This window comes from Diadema antillarum, unplaced genomic scaffold (assembly GCF_040938485.1).
Source record: "Diadema antillarum isolate AM-2024a unplaced genomic scaffold, OU_Dant_1.0 scf00000013, whole genome shotgun sequence".
Lineage (NCBI taxonomy): Eukaryota > Metazoa > Echinodermata > Echinoidea > Diadematoida > Diadematidae > Diadema > Diadema antillarum.
In genome coordinates, this window is record NW_027270902.1 from 928,044 (window position 1) to 945,882 (window position 17,839).

At 41.2% G+C, this 17,839-nt stretch overlaps 1 protein-coding gene across 1 annotated transcript; it reads right to left on the reverse strand.

Annotated features, from left to right (window-relative positions):
• Positions 1 to 1,000: 1,000 nt before the first annotated feature.
• Positions 1,001 to 16,921, reverse strand: LOC139721299 (membrane-associated transporter protein-like). Its single transcript, XM_071632624.1, has 6 exons — positions 16,297 to 16,921; positions 14,558 to 14,710; positions 11,683 to 12,693; positions 7,849 to 7,959; positions 3,135 to 3,343; positions 1,001 to 1,255 (listed from the first exon to the last, which is right to left on the reverse strand). The coding sequence occupies exons 1-6, from the start codon at positions 16,919 to 16,921 to the stop codon at positions 1,001 to 1,003; spliced, it is 2,364 nt and encodes a 787-aa protein (XP_071488725.1).
• Between the last annotated feature and the right edge of the window lie 918 nt (positions 16,922 to 17,839).

The window sequence follows — 17,839 nt, forward strand, 5'->3', positions numbered from 1 at the left end:
AAGCTAGATTGTCTTGTTGATGTAAGTCTAGTCCTGTAAGTTTTAACACAGCATTTCAAACAACAAGAACAAAGGAACAAATCATCTACAATGTATGTTTATCTCTATATAATCATGTGAAACACAACTTCTTGAAGTGACAAATGGGTTATCACCTGAGAAATACTGCACAAAAGATGGGAAAGATAAATATGACTTCATAATAATCATCACCTTACTCTTCAAACATCACCATTTTGTAGGATTAACATCATAGAATACACAAGAATATACACATGACTTATAGACATTGTGACCAAAAAGCATGACATGGCAGCTAGCTAGGAAATATTCAGCATAAAAGTGATGAAACTGTTAAGTCCTTTTTTTTTGGGGGGGGGGGGGGGAGACAGAATTAAGCAATTAAACGTTTTAGAAGGTATTCTAAATCATCATGACAAGGTTGCTGCATGAAAAGTTTGGTGTGCAGCTAGCAGCAATGTAATTGTAAGTGTAAAGGCTGTGTCACACCTTTCCGGGCAAGCTACGCGGGCTTGTTGAGAGTTGGGATTTTCCAGCACGCAGGAGAATTTTCTGCGGACGGACAAGAATGTTTGCGAGTTTCGCACTTGTGTCTTACCTGCTAGACGTGTGCTACTGACCTTCTACTTGCGTGTGTTCCGTGTGACCTGCGTGAGAGCTTTGAAACCGATCCGTTTTCTGTTACCATCGACTTACAGGTACTGCAAAGCACCTGTGTTGGAGTTGTTCCCTGTCAATCCTATTTTCAGAGCACCATCTCAATATCATTTCAAATCTTGTCATAAACTCTCTCTTTCACTCACACCTGGTGGTATAGTGCGACAGAGAAGAAGTCGGGTAGGGGAGCATCTTGCTCAGGAATGTCATTATCCCAGCTAGGGCTTGAACTGAGGACCTGTCTACTGCTAGTCATGTGTGCAAATCAGAGTGATAACTACGTATATGGCACGTCTGGTCTGTGACCCCCCACCTTGCACGATTAGGCAACATTCTCGTTCTCCGTGTCGCTATCTCCGTCTTCTACGATCTCATAGGCGACGAGGAAGGCGGCCGAGAGGGCAGCGATGAGGGACATGAGACCGGACAGGGCGATGATGGTGAGGTGGGACCCGGTCAGCTGGATCAGGGGGCCCATAATGGCCGAGATGGCAATCTGGCCCAGGTATGACTGGGAGTCAAGACACGCCATGTCCGTACCAAGCCCACGAGGGAGCCCTTCCTCTGGACTCTTGTACTACAAGGACAAAACACATTAAAAAAAATTTCATACAAAACCTACAAAATTCTAGCTTTCCTATTGCTTGATTGTTCATGTGACATGCGGTTACAGCACCATTGCATGCTGTCGCTCGTAAGCCGTGCAATTTTCATCATTTCAGATGCTGCATAGCTGACATCACCAATTTACATTGACTCTCGTGTTGGGATCATGATCAACTCATAGCTTCTGCACCACTGCATGCCTCTGAAATCACAATATGCATACCTTTGCCGCGTACACTCAATCAGTTACAAGCGTGGATTCGGTCACTCTTTTCACTACCAACACCTTCAACCAACTCCTTGTGAATATGAATGGTGCTAGAATACAATGTGCAACTATTCGCTTTTTGCATTAAAATAGTTGCCATTTCTGTTCTATATCAATCATATTGCATGTGGCGCATGCTTATATAATGACTTCTTGATTGACAAGTACATAAATGGCATGAACATAACACAGGAGAGAATGAGCAGTCACCTTCTGCAATAAACAACGATGACTTTATTGCAGCAGGCAAAAACATGCCAGCAGAAAGACATTTGATTGATGCAACAGACCCTTGTCAAATGGGTTAGGAAAAAAAAAGAGCACAATCTACAAAAGATCTCATGGGAATTTTAGCACACAGACTGTGACTCTTTTGTCATCCCATATTCATCCTGTTATTGTCTACAAGGTGATTATACTTTATGTGAAACAGAGGGCAATGGAGTTATTCAAAGGTATGTTACATCCAAAAGAAAAATACCATACAAGTCCCTTTTTGATTACTGTAGAAGGAATATACTATCATTGGTGACCTTTCCTGCAAAATATGAAATGCCAAAGTATGCAAGAAATCCCATGGAACTGGCCTTAACACAATTTACAATCTTTTTTAGTATTGCCTACATTGCTTGAAAAAATGGCAACAAACACACAAACAAACAAACAAAATCCCCCACCTGACAGGGCTGAGAAAATGGGGAAGTTGTGTATGTCATAATTTCTGAAATATGGCACTGTAAACAAATGAGAGCTTGGCACAAAGATCTACAGTTGCAACTGATTGACAAATTCTCCTCTAGGTAAATTGATGTAAATATAAGTAAGCACTGAATTAATCAGTGTTTGGTAGTAGCCATGATTCATTGTCAAACAGTGGCAATAAAAACATCTCAATGCAAGAATTTCATTGATTTGAATAAACATGCAGTACCCACTGCATGCTACGAGGATTAGAACCAGCACTTGCGGTTGGAAGCTTGGTGGTCTAGTGGAGATGATGCCTGTCTGGCGATCAGGAGATTGTAAGTTTAAAGGGATGGTACAGTATTGGTGGAGATGAGAATTGGGCTTTTAACTTTTTGCGAGATACCGAGAAAACACTTACAAAATAGTACAGAGCATACCATTTTAAGAGGAATTCAAAGTTTATTTGATGAAAATTGGGTTTGGAATGACTGAAACATCCAAAAACAAAGTAAAACAAAGCGATCGTAAAAAAATGTGGGTCCCACACTTTATTAGAATCGCTGTTTTGAATATCTCAGCCATTTCAAAACCAATTTTCATCAAATAAATGTTGAATGCCTCATGGAAATACATGCTCTTTCATACTTCAAAAGAGGTTTCTCATTATCCCACCAAAAATTGTTAGAAACCTGAAATTAGGTCGCAACCAAAACTACACAATCCCTTTAAATCCTGCATGAGTATGCATGCCAACAGTTTTTTTTTTAATCATGGCTACTACTCAACACTGACTGATTTGGTGCTTATTTACATCGATGTAGGGCAATTTTTCCATCAGTTGCAATAAAAACATCTTGATGAAGAATTTCAATAATTTGAATAGATCTAAATTTACCTTGTTGCATTTGTGGTACTGAGCGAGGATGTTATAGGGAACAGTCATGAGCACCACCTGGTATGGCCCGGCCGACAGGCATAGGAGAAAGATGATGAAGATGTGTTTGGTGAGAGACACCGCGGCGATACATCCCGCTACAAAGATCAGATGACAGGACACGTAGAGAAACTTCTGGCTGAGGTGGCGCTGCAGGAATGTCATCAGCACTACGAAGAGAGAGAGGAGAGAAAGTTCATTATGAAATGGAGCCATGGAGAGTAAAGCTTAACATCACAGCACCACACTCTGCCACATCCATCCTCCCCTGCCCCCTCCTCACCACACCCAAACTTTCTCACACCCCCTCCATCCTACAGTACATCCCCTTTTTACAATGCCTCCTCCTCCTCCCAATACCCGCCTCCTCCCCATGTCCCCTCCTCACCTCATTTGATCTTTCTCACACCCCCTCCTCCTCACATAGTCCCTTCTTATAATGCCCCCTCCTCCTCCCCATGTAACCTCCTCAGCACATCTGATACACTTTTCTCACACCCCCTCCTTCCTACATACCACCTTCTTGCAATATGCCTCTTCCTCCTACTGCCCCCCTCCTGTCCACATCTCCTCTTCCCCCAGGCCCTGTCCTCCTCATGCCCCTTCTTCCAAACACTCCATCCTCTCCACATCCCTTCCTCCTGACAGTCTCTCCTCCTGACATTCCTTCCTCCGGGCACCCTCTCCTCCCCACAATCCCATCTTCCTACTCCCTTTATAGATCCTCTCCACACCCTCTCCTCTAGTGCCCCCTCCTACCCATGCCCCTTTCTTCACACAACCCTTCCTCTCCGCATCTCTCCCCCAGTGTTTCCTCCTTCCCATACACGTTCTCCTGACACCCCTCTTCCCCATATCCCCTTCTTCCCACAGCCCCTAATTCCAAGTCTCTTCCTTCCCACACTCCCTCCTCCTATGTCCCTCCCCCCTACCCAATGCCCCCTTCTTCCCAAACCCCACACACCCTCCTCCAAAGCCCCCTACTTCCCACATCCCTAACTCCCCCACACCCTCCTCCAAAGCCCCTTACATCCCACACCCCTCACTCCCCACACACCCTCTTCCAAAGCCTCCTACTTCCCATACCCCTCACTCCCCCACAATCTCTCCTCCATAGCCTCCTACCTGTACTTCCCACAACCCTCACTCAACCACAAACCCTCCTCCACAGCCCCCTATTTCCCACACCCCTCACTCCCCACACACCCTCCTCCACAGCCTCCTACTTCGCACACCCCTCACTCATAACAAACCCTCCTCCACAGCCTCCTACTTCCCACACCCCCTCCTCCTGACTCTCCTTCCTAAGTACCAACACCTCTTTGGCAGCAGTGTTGGCTACATGCCAGACAGATACGGGATGGCACGTACTACCAGTGTGATTGATCAGTAATGAGCCTAATCAGGGACATTACAACAACGTCTATTTGCTGAGCAATTAATCTACGGAGATAAGGTGAGTAATTTATAGTTTCACCAGGCTGTGACATTTCTCACATCAGGACTTCTAGCCTGGTTAATCAAATGGAAAAAAAAAATGCAGAAACAAACTTGGACGATAGAAATTACATGTTGGTGATCATAATTTCGAGAAATTCGATGTTTGATGGTACGAGAATCTTAAAGGAAGCTCCAATGTGAACACTGTTCAATTGTTCTGCTTCTTCAGGGGTCCTGTGTTCTCCTAGCGCCTTCTTACTGTTCATGTATTTTAAAACCAGAAATGTTCACACGCATTCTAATTTTGTGAACCTAGATTCTTGAAATTAAAATGTATGTCAAAGTTCTTTAACACTAAATGCATTAAACAGAATGACAGTGGCAATTTGAGAAAATTTCATGCCATAAAAAAGACTGTCGGCTCCACTTTGCGAAGATTTCATGCTGCTAAAATATCTTGCTTTACAGTATAGACATCAAGATCAAGTCTTATTTTACAGTACAAGCAACAATAAGAAACCACTGACCTTTTCAAATCCATTTCCTTTAAAAGAGGGTCAAATCATTTATTCTCCTGACATTTATAAGCCTCATTATTAAAGTGCACAGGATACGGGCTCAAATGAACTTTATATTCTTAATGGCATGAACAAAAGTCTTCTCTCTGTACTTTTCATTGTCTTTTATTTAAAATGTAATGTGTCTGAGATTATCATCCAATGTTATCAGAAAACTGTGCTGCTTCCCAATGGGTGAAAATAGACAATTGATTAGCAAGTCCAACCCAAACAAAGGAAGTAGTAGTAATCCCTATTGACTTCCCCCCTCCCTTCCTGTGTTTGTGATATTGCCCAGTTCAGTTGAATGACAGTACAGACTGTATGTAAATTTAAAAAACGGTCAGTATGTGTACTGCTCTTTCTTTCAGGGTAGAGGGAAGAGCTTTTTTTTTGGGGGGGGGGGATGATGGAGAGAAAGAATGGTATGTCAGCCAAACTGCCTACTGAATTACAGCTCAATGTGTAATAGTACTGGTAGTACTTGTACGTGACCTGGGTAATCAATACACATATATATGCAGGATTGTATCCACATTTAAACCATTGGGAAATCTCTTTTATCTAAATGCGAGTTTAAAAAAAAAAAAACACTATCTAATCACGTCTTACAGAGTATAAGGATGGATATCTAAATATCTGAATGGTCTACATGACATAATCACCATTATTACCTCTTACAAGAACTGTTATAGTAGTACTTATAAAAGTGAACACTGAATGGACCAAAAGATTGATTTGACAGCTACACAAATGAGGGTCTTCAGTGTGACAAATTACCTAATAAAAAAAAAAAATAAGAAAGTGAATTCAAAATATGGATTTCTGATATTGCAAATGAAATGTAAAATTTCATGATTACTTTTAAAGTTACTTGCATGTCACAGGACACTCAATAAAGTTACAAGTGGAAGTGTTTTGGTCTGTAGCCTAGTAAAGATTGCACATTTACAAATTAGGGATGCCAGTTTGAATGAAAGAGATGGTCTGAAATACACTTACATGAAGCTACTGTGACCATGAAAAAGCCTGAACCTTGAAACTGCCAGGTCCTGAATAGGCTTTTGCCTGAAAACTGGCATCCCTGATAAATATGCCCTGTTACCATGGAAGCATAATGAAAGTTGCTGAGCATCACCATCAGAATGCAGTCCGATTACATTGCCAGATCAGATTCTATTCTTTCAAATCACAGTGATGGATGATTTTATCCCACTTAATTACAAAAAAACAACAACAAACTAGAAATGTCGCTATGGCGACTGGTATGCCTCCGCCATAATGCATGATTCTCTTATTAAATAGGTCTAGATAGTACATGTGGACACTGTGTGATTACATTTTCACAAAACTGGCAAAATATTGAAATGACAAGTTTGTCACAAATGTGTTGAATGTTCACCTTCCTTGACCTTGGTTTAATTGGATGAATAGGAGAGCATGTATTTGGGGATTTAAGGACTTTAACTTGACTTTGACCCATTCATACATTTATGCATTGAGTAATTTTCATGGTACCGGTATGGAGAAAAAGTGCAATTTCTGTACTGAATAGTAAATTGTTACCATGTTCATCTGGCCTTTGACCCTAGAATTCATAAGATAATCACTTTCAGGTAGAACATGCATAAATATGCAGTAAGTTCACGATAAATTGAGCCACTTCCGAGATATGGAGGAAAAAGTTAGTTCAGCACTTTCACTTGATCTTTGACCTTTTGACCTTTGAGTCAAAAAAAAAAGAAAAAGAAAAAAAAATAAACTCTCCAGAGAATTTCTATTAGGTTAACCATGCATACACCAAGTGTAAACAAAAAATAACAATCCTGCTGGCATTTGACCCCTGACCTTTGACCCCATGAACCCTACATTCTCTAGATAATCACTGCCAGTCAGTACATGTATATACTATGTTCCATGAAGATACCTTGAACAATTTTCAAATTTACAGAGAAAAAAAAGAAGTTTTAATAGTTTTACTTGACCTTTTGACCTTTGACCTCACGACCCAGACTTTCACCACAGAATCTAAATTGGGTAATACATGTATACACTAAGTTTCAAGAAAATATCTTCAGGCATTGCATAGATATGGAGGAAATAGTAAAATTTCATGTATTTAACCTTGACCTTTTGACCTTTGACCTTGAGCACGTGCACCCAAAAGTTGATAGGCACAACTTCATCCCCTAATACACATACATGCCTAGTTTCATTAGGATACCTCAACAGGTTTTGATAGTTACCTTGTCCACAAAATTCATTACAGACGGACGTACGGAAGGACGGACGGACGGACGGACGGACAACCCGAAAACATAATGCCTCCGGCACCACTTTGTGGCGGAGGCATAAAAAACAAAAAACAAAAACAAAAACACAAAACCTCAGATAAACAAGAAAAACATTGTTTGATAAAAACAGCTTTTTGGCATTGAAACACAATCCATATTAGAAAGCTACAGTAACATGCTTTCTCTATATCAATATTTTTCAAAATTTTGAATGTTTTGTGCCTTTGAATATTTTGACAGAATAAAGCAAAAGTATTAAACCTTTGATAAACAACAACAACAGCAACAACAACAACAACAACAACAACAACAACAAATTTTTCGCTTGTAACATGCAGGTCTATACCAGGGTAATGTGGTCATGGGTAAGAAATGCATACGTACGTCCGACTGCCGAGGAGAAGAAAGCGTAGATGCACAGACCCCAGCTTCCCATCTGGACGCCTTCCTCGTAGCGGAGGTACTCCTCGGAGTCTGGAGGAGCACTGGGGTCACCTGATGGAGACGGAGTAAAAGGAGGAAGAGGAAGATTAGGGGGATGAGCATGAGGAGGAGGTTAAAAGTAAGAGGAAGAGGAGGAGAAGGAAAAGGAGGAGGAGGAGGAGAAGGAGGAAGAGGAGGAAGAGGAGGAGGAGGAGGAGGAGAAGGAGAAGGAGGAGAAGGAGGAGGAGAAAGAGGTGGAAGAGGAGGAGGCAGAGAAGGTGAAGGGGAGGAGGGGTAGGAGGGTGAGGAAGAGGAGAAGGAGGAGGGGTAAGTGGAGGAAGAGGAAGAGGAGGAGGAGGAGGGGAGGAGGAGGAGGGGAGGAGGAGGAGGGGAGGAGGAGGAGTGGGAGGAGGAGGAGGGGAGGAGGAGGAGGTGGGGGAGGAGGAGGAGGAGGGGGAGGAGGAAGATGAGGAGGAGGAGGAAGATGAGGAGGAGGGGTAAGTGGAGGAAGAGGAGGAGGAGGAGGAGGAGGGGGAGGAGGAGGGGAGGTGGAGGGGGAGGAGGAGAAGGAGGGGGAGGAGGAGGAGGAGGAGGTGGAGGAGGAGGAGGAGGAAGATGAGGTGGAGGAGGAGGAGGAGGAGGAAGATGAGAAGGAGGAGGGGAGGAGAAGGAGGAGGAGGAAGAAGAGGAGGAGGAGGGGTAGGTGGAGGAAGAAGAGGAGAAGGAGGAGGGGTAGGTGGAGGAAGAGGAGGAGGAGAAAGAGGGGAGGAGGGTAGGTGGAGGAAGAGGAGGAAGAAGAGGAGGAGGAGGAAGAGGGGAGGAGGAAGAGGAGGAAGAGGAGGAGGAAGAGGAGGAGGAAGAGGAGGAGGAAGAGGAGGAGGAAGAGGAGGAGGAAGAGGAGGAGGAAGAGGAGGAAAAGGAGGAGGAGGGGGAGGAGTAGTAGCAGGAGGAGGCCAAAGTGGCCTACATCAGAGGTAATCCACTGATGAAGGAAGAAACTGCCAATAGGGAGTGGCCTAAACTCACCAAAGCTCTTCATTAACCTTTTGTGCACACAATCAACTCTGTGAAGACTGTATGTAAAATAGCTTTTGTATGCTTTGCTGACAAATTGCCAGGGAAAGTGAGAGAGTTAACTGGGAGCTCATCTCCACATAAAAGATTTCAGTGATAGACCTACATGTAACTATGCACACATAGAAGAAAAAGTAGGCAAAAAAGAGAGCATGATTATAATTTTGGTGGTTTTTACCTTTACATGCATACATTTTTATTGAAAGGTAATACTGGTCATTATCTAAAAATTAATGGAAATTATTAGTAGTGATCATGTTAAAAGCTGGTTAAGTCATAAATTTGAGTACATAACTCAAATGAATTTTCCTTGTTTCACAACAAATTTGAAATGAGGCAATTACATGTATAATTTCTGCATCTTTTCAATCAGATTATTCCAGAGATGTTACATGATGATGCTTTTTTTTCTTAAAACAGGATTCACAGTGCTGATTTATTTCTGAAAATGATTTTACAGTGCAATAAAGTGCAATAATGCCCAGTTTGTAAATGATTACATCACCTTATTTTGTTTTTGCATCTACATGCCTGTGATAAATCCTCTCTTTAGTAGTGAAAATACACTCGTTTGCAACTTTTAAAACTCCTGGATTATGTTTCATTAGATTTGAATGAACTCTTGCTTTCCTTTTTGTTCAACAATTTTTCTTTATCAAAGCCAGCTTAAGCATGAAGTGACATTCTTCGAACACAGTTCAATTCTAGTTGACTAAAAAAAAATTATATAACACAAGTGGGGGGAGACGTACAATACTTTGCACAATACACTACCATGTATTCTGACTATGCTCACAAATTGCTCAATAAATTGTATAAATCACAAGGAATAACCTGATGCATAGCACTGTAACTCTGCTGTTCTAATTTTCGATATAGATTTTTACACCAGTCCATTATGTGTGTAAGTGTGGATATGAGAGAGAGTGAGAGAATAATTGTCAACTCTGCACACTGCCAAAACAGGTTGATAGCACTAACTTAACAATTATCTCCCCAATAACAGATTTCAATCATTTTTTTTTTATTTTGTGCTTGTAAATTTCTATTCTTTCTTAATTGCACTAGCTTCTGATTGGTCTGGAATTGGGTATTCCCCTTTGATGAAGCCACACCTTGGGAATGAATGAACTTTCACTCCCTCTATAAATATTCAAGGCCACTGCCTCATGTCTTTCGGATATAAATGTACAGCATTCACTTAAATCATGGACAAGGTTCCCAATGACATCACTTTCCATCTTGTGAAATTATTTCCTCTTTGTTACTTTCACATTCACTCGTGAGCAGGTGATTTTTCTTTCAAGATTTTTACAGATTGGGTATGATGCTTGTGGCAAAGTACAAATTAAAAATCATATACACTGATTTATCTCTAGATTAAGATTAATGCATGTCAGGAATTGTAAATGTCTGCAGTGGTCTGTAACTGATTTCTAGTGATGCCCCCATTCTGTGCACATAATAGACCTTTGATATCACAGCCCCTTTATAAAATATAGTGTTTCCTGTAAGTTAAATTTTCATTATCCATATCAATGGGAATAAATCAATTCAATTTAGATCAGTTATCTTGTTCCACTTGACAGTACAGAACCTCTTCTTTCACTGACTGACCTCAACTTCCATTAAACAAAAACAAATAAAAACAAAAACCAATAAACAAAAACAAAACAAAACAACATTAAATATTGTAGTGACTTTTTGTCAGTTTTGTGAAGTAAGGTCACATACACGCATTTTTCGTGTTTGTAAACGGCTATTCTAATCATTGTACAATGTACAACGTAGGTAACAGTTATGCTGAAATGGAGCCTCAATGACCTTATGGTCTGTAAACAGGACCAATGTGGACTTCAATCTAGACCTAACATGTCATTGTATGACAAGAGCTTCATGTGCTAACCATAACCCTGTCATGCTACACTGTAAAGTGCATTGTGCAAGGCAAGCATGCATGATTTGTATCCCAACACAATCAATGGTACTTGTATGTAGATCATACACCCTTTGCTTTGAACTGAACTTCAAAGATAAATAAATTATGGAACTTGTCACTTTAAGACGAGTTATGATAGGTCATATGCTGGGGGGGGGGGGGGGGGGGGGGTCATCAGATATATTGGTCACCCATGATCGACACATGTAAAATAGGATAGTTACAAATCAATGCAGTACTAAGTATGGTACTATCAATTCAAAAGCAATCACAGCCTCACATAGGCATACATTTGTACCTCAATTTTGACTCTCATTTCCATAAATAAAAAAAGAGAGAAGTGACAGACTGGAAGCTATTGTGTTTGTATGAAATCTTACGTTTTGGGTGATACGCTGCCGATGTAAATTACAGAAAATATGTTTGCTGAATTTCACATCAATCTAAACTGATATGACACAATATGGCCCCGTCAAAGTTTAAATTTTTGTGCGCGCGTCAAGAGTGATATACAGTGTACGTTGTAAGATACGCCAAAAAAAACCCCAACTACTTATCATTAATCCGTTATAGCTCATTAAGAGGAAGGATAGGGCCTACTATCCTTTTTCGTTTCATAAAACATGAAGTGGTAACTTGCATCAGTTCATTAAGACCAGCCATTCCAGATAGGTTAACTTTGTCTAAAAGAAAAGAAGAAGCAACTGAAAGAAAATAAGTACAAAACCACACTTACTGAGGTAAGTAATTACGAAGGTGATGGAAAGAATGAGGTGATTTACCATTGTACACGGCCTGGGCGACAAAGTCAGTGTAGAAGACCAGAGCGATGTTCATCCCCGCCCAGCCGAAGAAATTTGTGATGCAGAGGAACACCAGCTGCTTTGGCATGCAGAAAACTGAGTGTAGTAGGCTGACACAGGATTGCGGTTCGCTATTTTTATCACTATCCTCCTCACTACACTCTTCTTCCCCTTCAACACCATCATCAGTGCCGGTGCACACGGCCTCTGCGATAGGGTCTTGCTGGCTGATGAGAGGTTCGCTGCGGGATGCTGGGATGCGGCCATTTTCATACCCTTCCCTTATCTTAAATGATTTCACATGTAATGATTCTTGTTGGTCAGTCAACTGGATCTTCACCACACACTCGGAGCCTAAGTGACTGTTTGGGGTGGGGTGTCTGCTGTCCAAGGCCTTAGTATTACTCACTTTCCACTTCGGGCTGACTGAACTACTATCGCCGCTGCTGCAGATGCCATTGGGTATGTTGGGTATAAGCTGTTCATATCTCTTCGTTGTCCCATTTATACTTTCGCTGGTTCTGTCAGGTGGATTCGTACGTAACGGTTCAGTCTCATCTCTATTCTTCGCCTCACAACCACTCTTGCTAGAAAATATTGACTTCTTCTGGAAGCACCCCTTTAATCCACCACTCGAACCCTTGGCATCCACAGTTCTCTTTGTCTTTGTTTCCCTGTTCTTCTTGCCCCTGAGAAAGGTACATTTCTTGCCAAATTTCGGCCTGGAATTGGAGGTTTTAGTCTCCTGTAAGGGTCTGTGTTCTGACGTCGACTCTGCCTCGCTTGGGGTGCTGGGAGTTGGGGCCGATGAGGACAAGGAACTTCCCAGGGGTGTCTCTGGTATACTCGTCAAGGTAAGGATCAACGGCACGGCAAAAGCAAGGATGTTGAGGAGGAAGATGACCTGGTACTGGCTTCCGAGAGCCCTGCCAACAGGAGTTTTCTCCCAGTCTATGGCAATGCAGATGTAACCAAGACCACCGCCAAGACCTGAAAGACACGAGTTCCTACAAATGTACATGTAGCCTCACAACTTTGATCTTATTTATTCTGTCAAGAATGATTGTTAACTGACATTAGTAACAGCCATTACCTAATAAACAGAACTGTTCCTTTCTCTCTAAATCTATCCCCTTCTTTCTCTCTCTCTTTACCTCCGCCAAGGGGGGAGGTTATGTTTTCATTACCGTTGGCTTGTTCGTTTGTTCGTTTGTCCGTGCGCAAAATAACTCAAAAAGTAGTTAACGGATTGGGATGAAACTCGCAGGAATGGTTGAGAATGACACAAGTACCGAACGATTAACTTTTGGTAGTGATCCGAGAATTTTTGGGGAATTTATGAAGGATTTTTGATATTTTGGCAGGTAGGGTCAATGAACTTGCGAGTTCAGGCTGCGCATATTTGAGGTTTGCATACGCGCACTAAGGTGCGTGCTCTAGTTTCTGCTAGGGCGAGGCGCGCCGTGCAGCTGAGGGTTTATGACGTAACAAAGGCTTCTATATTGGGAAATCGGGCGACTCTGCACACAATGCTATATAAGTACGTATGGGTGGAAATCACTGATATCTCTATAGAAGAACAAGATCAGTGGTGGAAATGAGCTGCATGCTTGGTGGAGGTCTGCGCTCTCAGAGTGCTTTTCTAGCTTTAATAAAAGTGATTACATTTTGGTCAAGGCTACACTGTGTGTCACTACTGGAAAATGATGACATGTTAAAGTCCAAAGTATCTATGTATAGATGTCTCTGTGGACATTGCACAATTTGACAATCACCCTGCAGGAAGAGGCAAGCAGCAACTAGAGAGTATTTACATACAATACCATCCAGACTGTACAACCTCTTCACTGCATTCACTGAAGATATTTGGCCAAAATGATACAAAGAATGCTTGTACACGGTGTTGTATATATTAGGGCAAACAAACATGCATGACAATGTTTGCATGCATACACTGTATGGTGTAGTGACAGTGCAGTCTCTACTGTCAAAATAAGGTTTGGGATTCCCAGGGAGTGTTAATGTAGTGGAATGCTATCACTAATAATACTGTTCTATAAGAATGATTAAAACTGAAATTACCCCTTTTTAACAATAATTACTTGACTGAAAACACAACTTATTGATTTTGTTCATTAAAATTTATCCTCAAATAACATATTCTTCTTCTGGAACACTTACCAGTACAACAAAAAAAAAAAAAAAAAAAAAAAAAAAAAAAAAAAAAAAAAAAAGAAGAAGAAGAAGAAGAAGAAGAAAAAAAGAAGAAACTAAGAAGAATATCAATGTGTGTATAGGATGTAAGTGGCATATTTTTGGCTAACATACACATGTAATTGTCATTTTTATCACCTTCATGGTTGATAAGAAACTGTACTGTATTTGAGCTTTCTTAAAGCCTTTTGAAAGTGGTGATGAACTGCTCTTGACTACTTGTATTTTGAGAAAAGTTCCCTTCGGGAGCAAACTTTGTTAATACACAATCCAATATAGGTGCAAAGTATGTGACATGGACATTATTGAAGGTCTCACAAAGGTTGGTCAAAAACTGATACGGTTTCTCCTGAAGCATTTGTTGTACATACAAGCCATCTTTAGTATCAAACTCCAGAAGACTTGCATGGCTCTGTGGATGCGGTGACACAATCCTTTCAGCAAAGTATTTCTATGTCACTGTTGTTTACATGCTGCAGAAAGTAAATTTGCTTCTCAGCCATTTTTGTTCTTTTTGTGCAAATTGGCAAAAAACTCCCCAAAACCCACCATAGAATTATATGTGTGTACACTGTCCAAAGTCCCTGGCACAAATAACAACAAAAGGGTTAATTTGTTTCTTTTTGAGACAAACACTTACCTCCCATAGCGCATGTCATGCTAAGGACCCTTTTCAGGTCGTCGGCATTGCAGACATCTACAAGATAGGCCATGAAGGGGGTACTGCAGCTTTGGGCAGCAAAGTCGGTCAACACCACCCCTATCACTGTGATCGCTATACCCCAAGTTGTGGCTGCAAGCAAAAGTGCAAATTGCAATGACACATGTTGAAAAGATCATTTCCATCATCATGAAAATTTGTGGAAAATGAGCAAAGAAAATAAGATTCCATTGGCAGCTCTCCATTTGATTTGTGCGTGAAAATTGGTGACATTTCATGTACAAACCAAATGGAAAGCTGCTAAACACAACTGCAGATTACACAGAGTTGCCAATATGTCTTACTCTCAAAGCTTTCACAATTCATAACTTCTTTTTTATGTGTCCTATTCTTTCCTAAAATTTCCACTGATTTACTTCTCTGATATTTGTCTTTTCATACAAAGCAAAATTATATCAGGGTGAAATTTCCATTTAAAAAGTTATCTTAAACTGTAGCTAGAACTTCATTTCCATTGTTAATAATAATAATAATAATAATAATTGCATTTATATGGCGCTTCATATTGACGTTTCTAAGCGCACTTTGCTACTCATACAAATAGACCAGAAAACACAATAACATTAACAAAATTAACGTTAACAGTAACAAAAGAAGAAGAAAGAAAAAAGAAAAGAAAAATACATGTGATACAATGGTACAATAATTGATAACTGTGTGCGCCTCCAGAAAAAAAAAAAATATTACAGCTGATTAAACAGGTGAGTTTTAAGAAGAATTTTAAATGATTCGACAGATGAGGCATTCTGAATATAAAGAGGAAGTTTATTCCAAAGAGTGGGAGCAATGGAAGAGAAGGCTCGGTCACCATAACGGGTTTTTGTACGTGGGCCATGACGTAATTGGAGAGAGGAAGATGAACGGAGGGGTCTGGCAGAAGAGGAGGAGCGGAGAGAGACTAGGTCTTGAAGATATATGGGTGCAAGATTACGTGTGATTTTGTACGTCAGAAGTAGGATCTTGAAAGTAATACGGGAATGTACTGGAAGCCAATGGAGTGAGCGGAGAACAGGAGATATATGGTCATGTCTCCTACTAAGGGAGACTAATCTAGCGGCTGAATTTTGGATACGTTGGAGAGGGGATATGTGAGAAAGAGGGAGGCCGGCAAGGAGGGAGTTGCAGTAGTCCAGATAGGAGGAGACGAAGGCATGGACGAGCCGCTCAGCTGATGATTGATCAAGCAGACGCCTGATCTTCCCTATTTTGAAAATACCCCATGATGCAGACTTACAAATGTTTGTGATATGGTGTTTAAGAGTTAAGTGTTTGTCCAAAGTAAAGCCAAGGTCTCTAACACAGTCAGAGACCTTAATAATCCCATCCCGAGTAGTTAGATCTGGTAGAGGAACTGTGCTCCTAAACTGTGAAGAGAAATGGATGAGTTCAGACTTGTCTTCGTTCAGACGGAGTCTGTTGGCAGTGGACCAGGTTTTGATGTCGTTGAGACATTGTTGGAACTCATTGATAACTTAAGACCTAACATCATTAACATTAGACAAAATTGAAGAGGTTTCTGATTCACATTTCATAGAAAGGCTAACTTTGACAAGAGCCACATTGTTCTCTTGTCTACAGGAAGATGTGCAAAAGCTGCTCCAAACATTGCATTTATTCAAATTCAAGTTACAAGTAAATGAAAAGAAGATTGTTCTCACCACTTGAGTCAATGAGGTCACCAATTTCTCCCCCATAGAGGTATAGTCCAGTCCCAATGACCGCTCCAATACTGAAGACGAGGATAAAGGGCCTCCTCCGTCCCCACGGGCTGGGGCAACGGTCACTGGAAGACCCAATGAGAGGGGCGAAAATGAGGCTGAGGATGGGGGCAAGAAACCAGGCTAGCCCGTACAGGTGGTTCGGGAGACCAAGTTGGAGGAGTATGGGCGTAACCAGAGCCCCTTCAGTGGCGTAGCAGAATTCCATGCCAAACTGCACCGAGGACTGCTGTAGGAGCTTGAGGAATTTCCTGGGAGGCTGCATCGGCAGCAGAGACCAGTCCTTGGACTGTGCCCCCGCCAGCTTCTCACTGGCGATGTTAAGCATGCTCCCCATGGGGACGTGATGACTTGGTGCCAGAAGACGACTGGGAAAATTCTCGCTGGGAGTGCTCGTGGGCAACAATCCCGTAGATTTTGCAAAGTGCTTCATCCCAGCAGTCTTAGACAGTATATTGTTGCTGCACAACATTTGGGTTTCTCCTTCATCATTCTCGGTTTCCACGGCAACTGACGGGAAAGATGAGCGTCGTCTGGCAGAACCACACTTGATGAATGTGTCCATGTCACTGAAATTGTTACTTTCAGATGTATAGGAAGTTCTAAAATCCTCCATACTTGAATCTATGAATTTCAAGTCTAAAGAAGTCGTGAAATCATTGTCCGGTAACTGATGCTGTTTAGCCATCCTGTGGTCACTTTCATTCTTATTCTGCATTTTCAATGAAATGGTAAATTGAAAATTAGAACAATTATGACACAACATGTGTACAATGTAATGCCTTTGAACTAATCAATTGCAAAGGCTTGGAACATGAAATGACAAACATTGATGCACCATATTTGGGGTTGTTACTCAATCAGCCTTACATAATGCATCAAAAGACAAATCAGAGTATTGTTAGGTGATATGCTAACAGTGTATCACCTACATGTGTTGTATTTGTCAAAATCTTCCTTTCATTTTTTTCTCTCAACAGCATCTCAACAGTAACATCACCAACTGACGCATTAAATTTTCCATGTCAATAGTAAATGCAACATGACAATGTTTACTGGATCATACTGTTTTAATCAAGATCATTATGTGTGACATCATCTTAGATGCCACTTTGCAATTTTGACAGAAGATCAAACAATTGATAATACAATGTATCTTCACAACACAATGTCACACTCAGGATCTATATCATTTTTCAATTTCAGTGGGCACAAAGTTCAAGAGACGGCTGGTCTTCCTGCGCAATGTTTAAATTGTCAGTCAGGCGGGTCAGGCTAAATTTGAAAATGCTCCAAATCACTTCCGGATTGTTTTCTATATGATTCAGACAATCTTAATCGTTTCAAAAATGTCCCTGTGTACACATCCGCCCATTTGTTTTCATGCAGATAGTGCATTTTACGTACACGTATAAGCAACATGAAAAATGTGTGTGGTTTTTTTTTACTTGATTTGGATCCCTGATACAACCAGTAGTAATCC

Excerpts from the sequence above, each read along its gene's own strand:
- LOC139721299 (XM_071632624.1), bottom strand. The coding sequence starts at position 16,921 with ATGGACACATTCATCAAGTGTGGTTCTGCCAGACGACGCTCATCTTTC. Across the intron at positions 12,694-14,557 it reads CATGACATGCGCTATGGGAG|GTCTTGGCGGTGGTCTTGGT; the intron begins GTAAGTGTTTGT and ends CGTGTCTTTCAG. Across the intron at positions 1,256-3,134 it reads AGTACCACAAATGCAACAAG|TACAAGAGTCCAGAGGAAGG; the intron begins GTAAATTTAGAT and ends TTGTCCTTGTAG.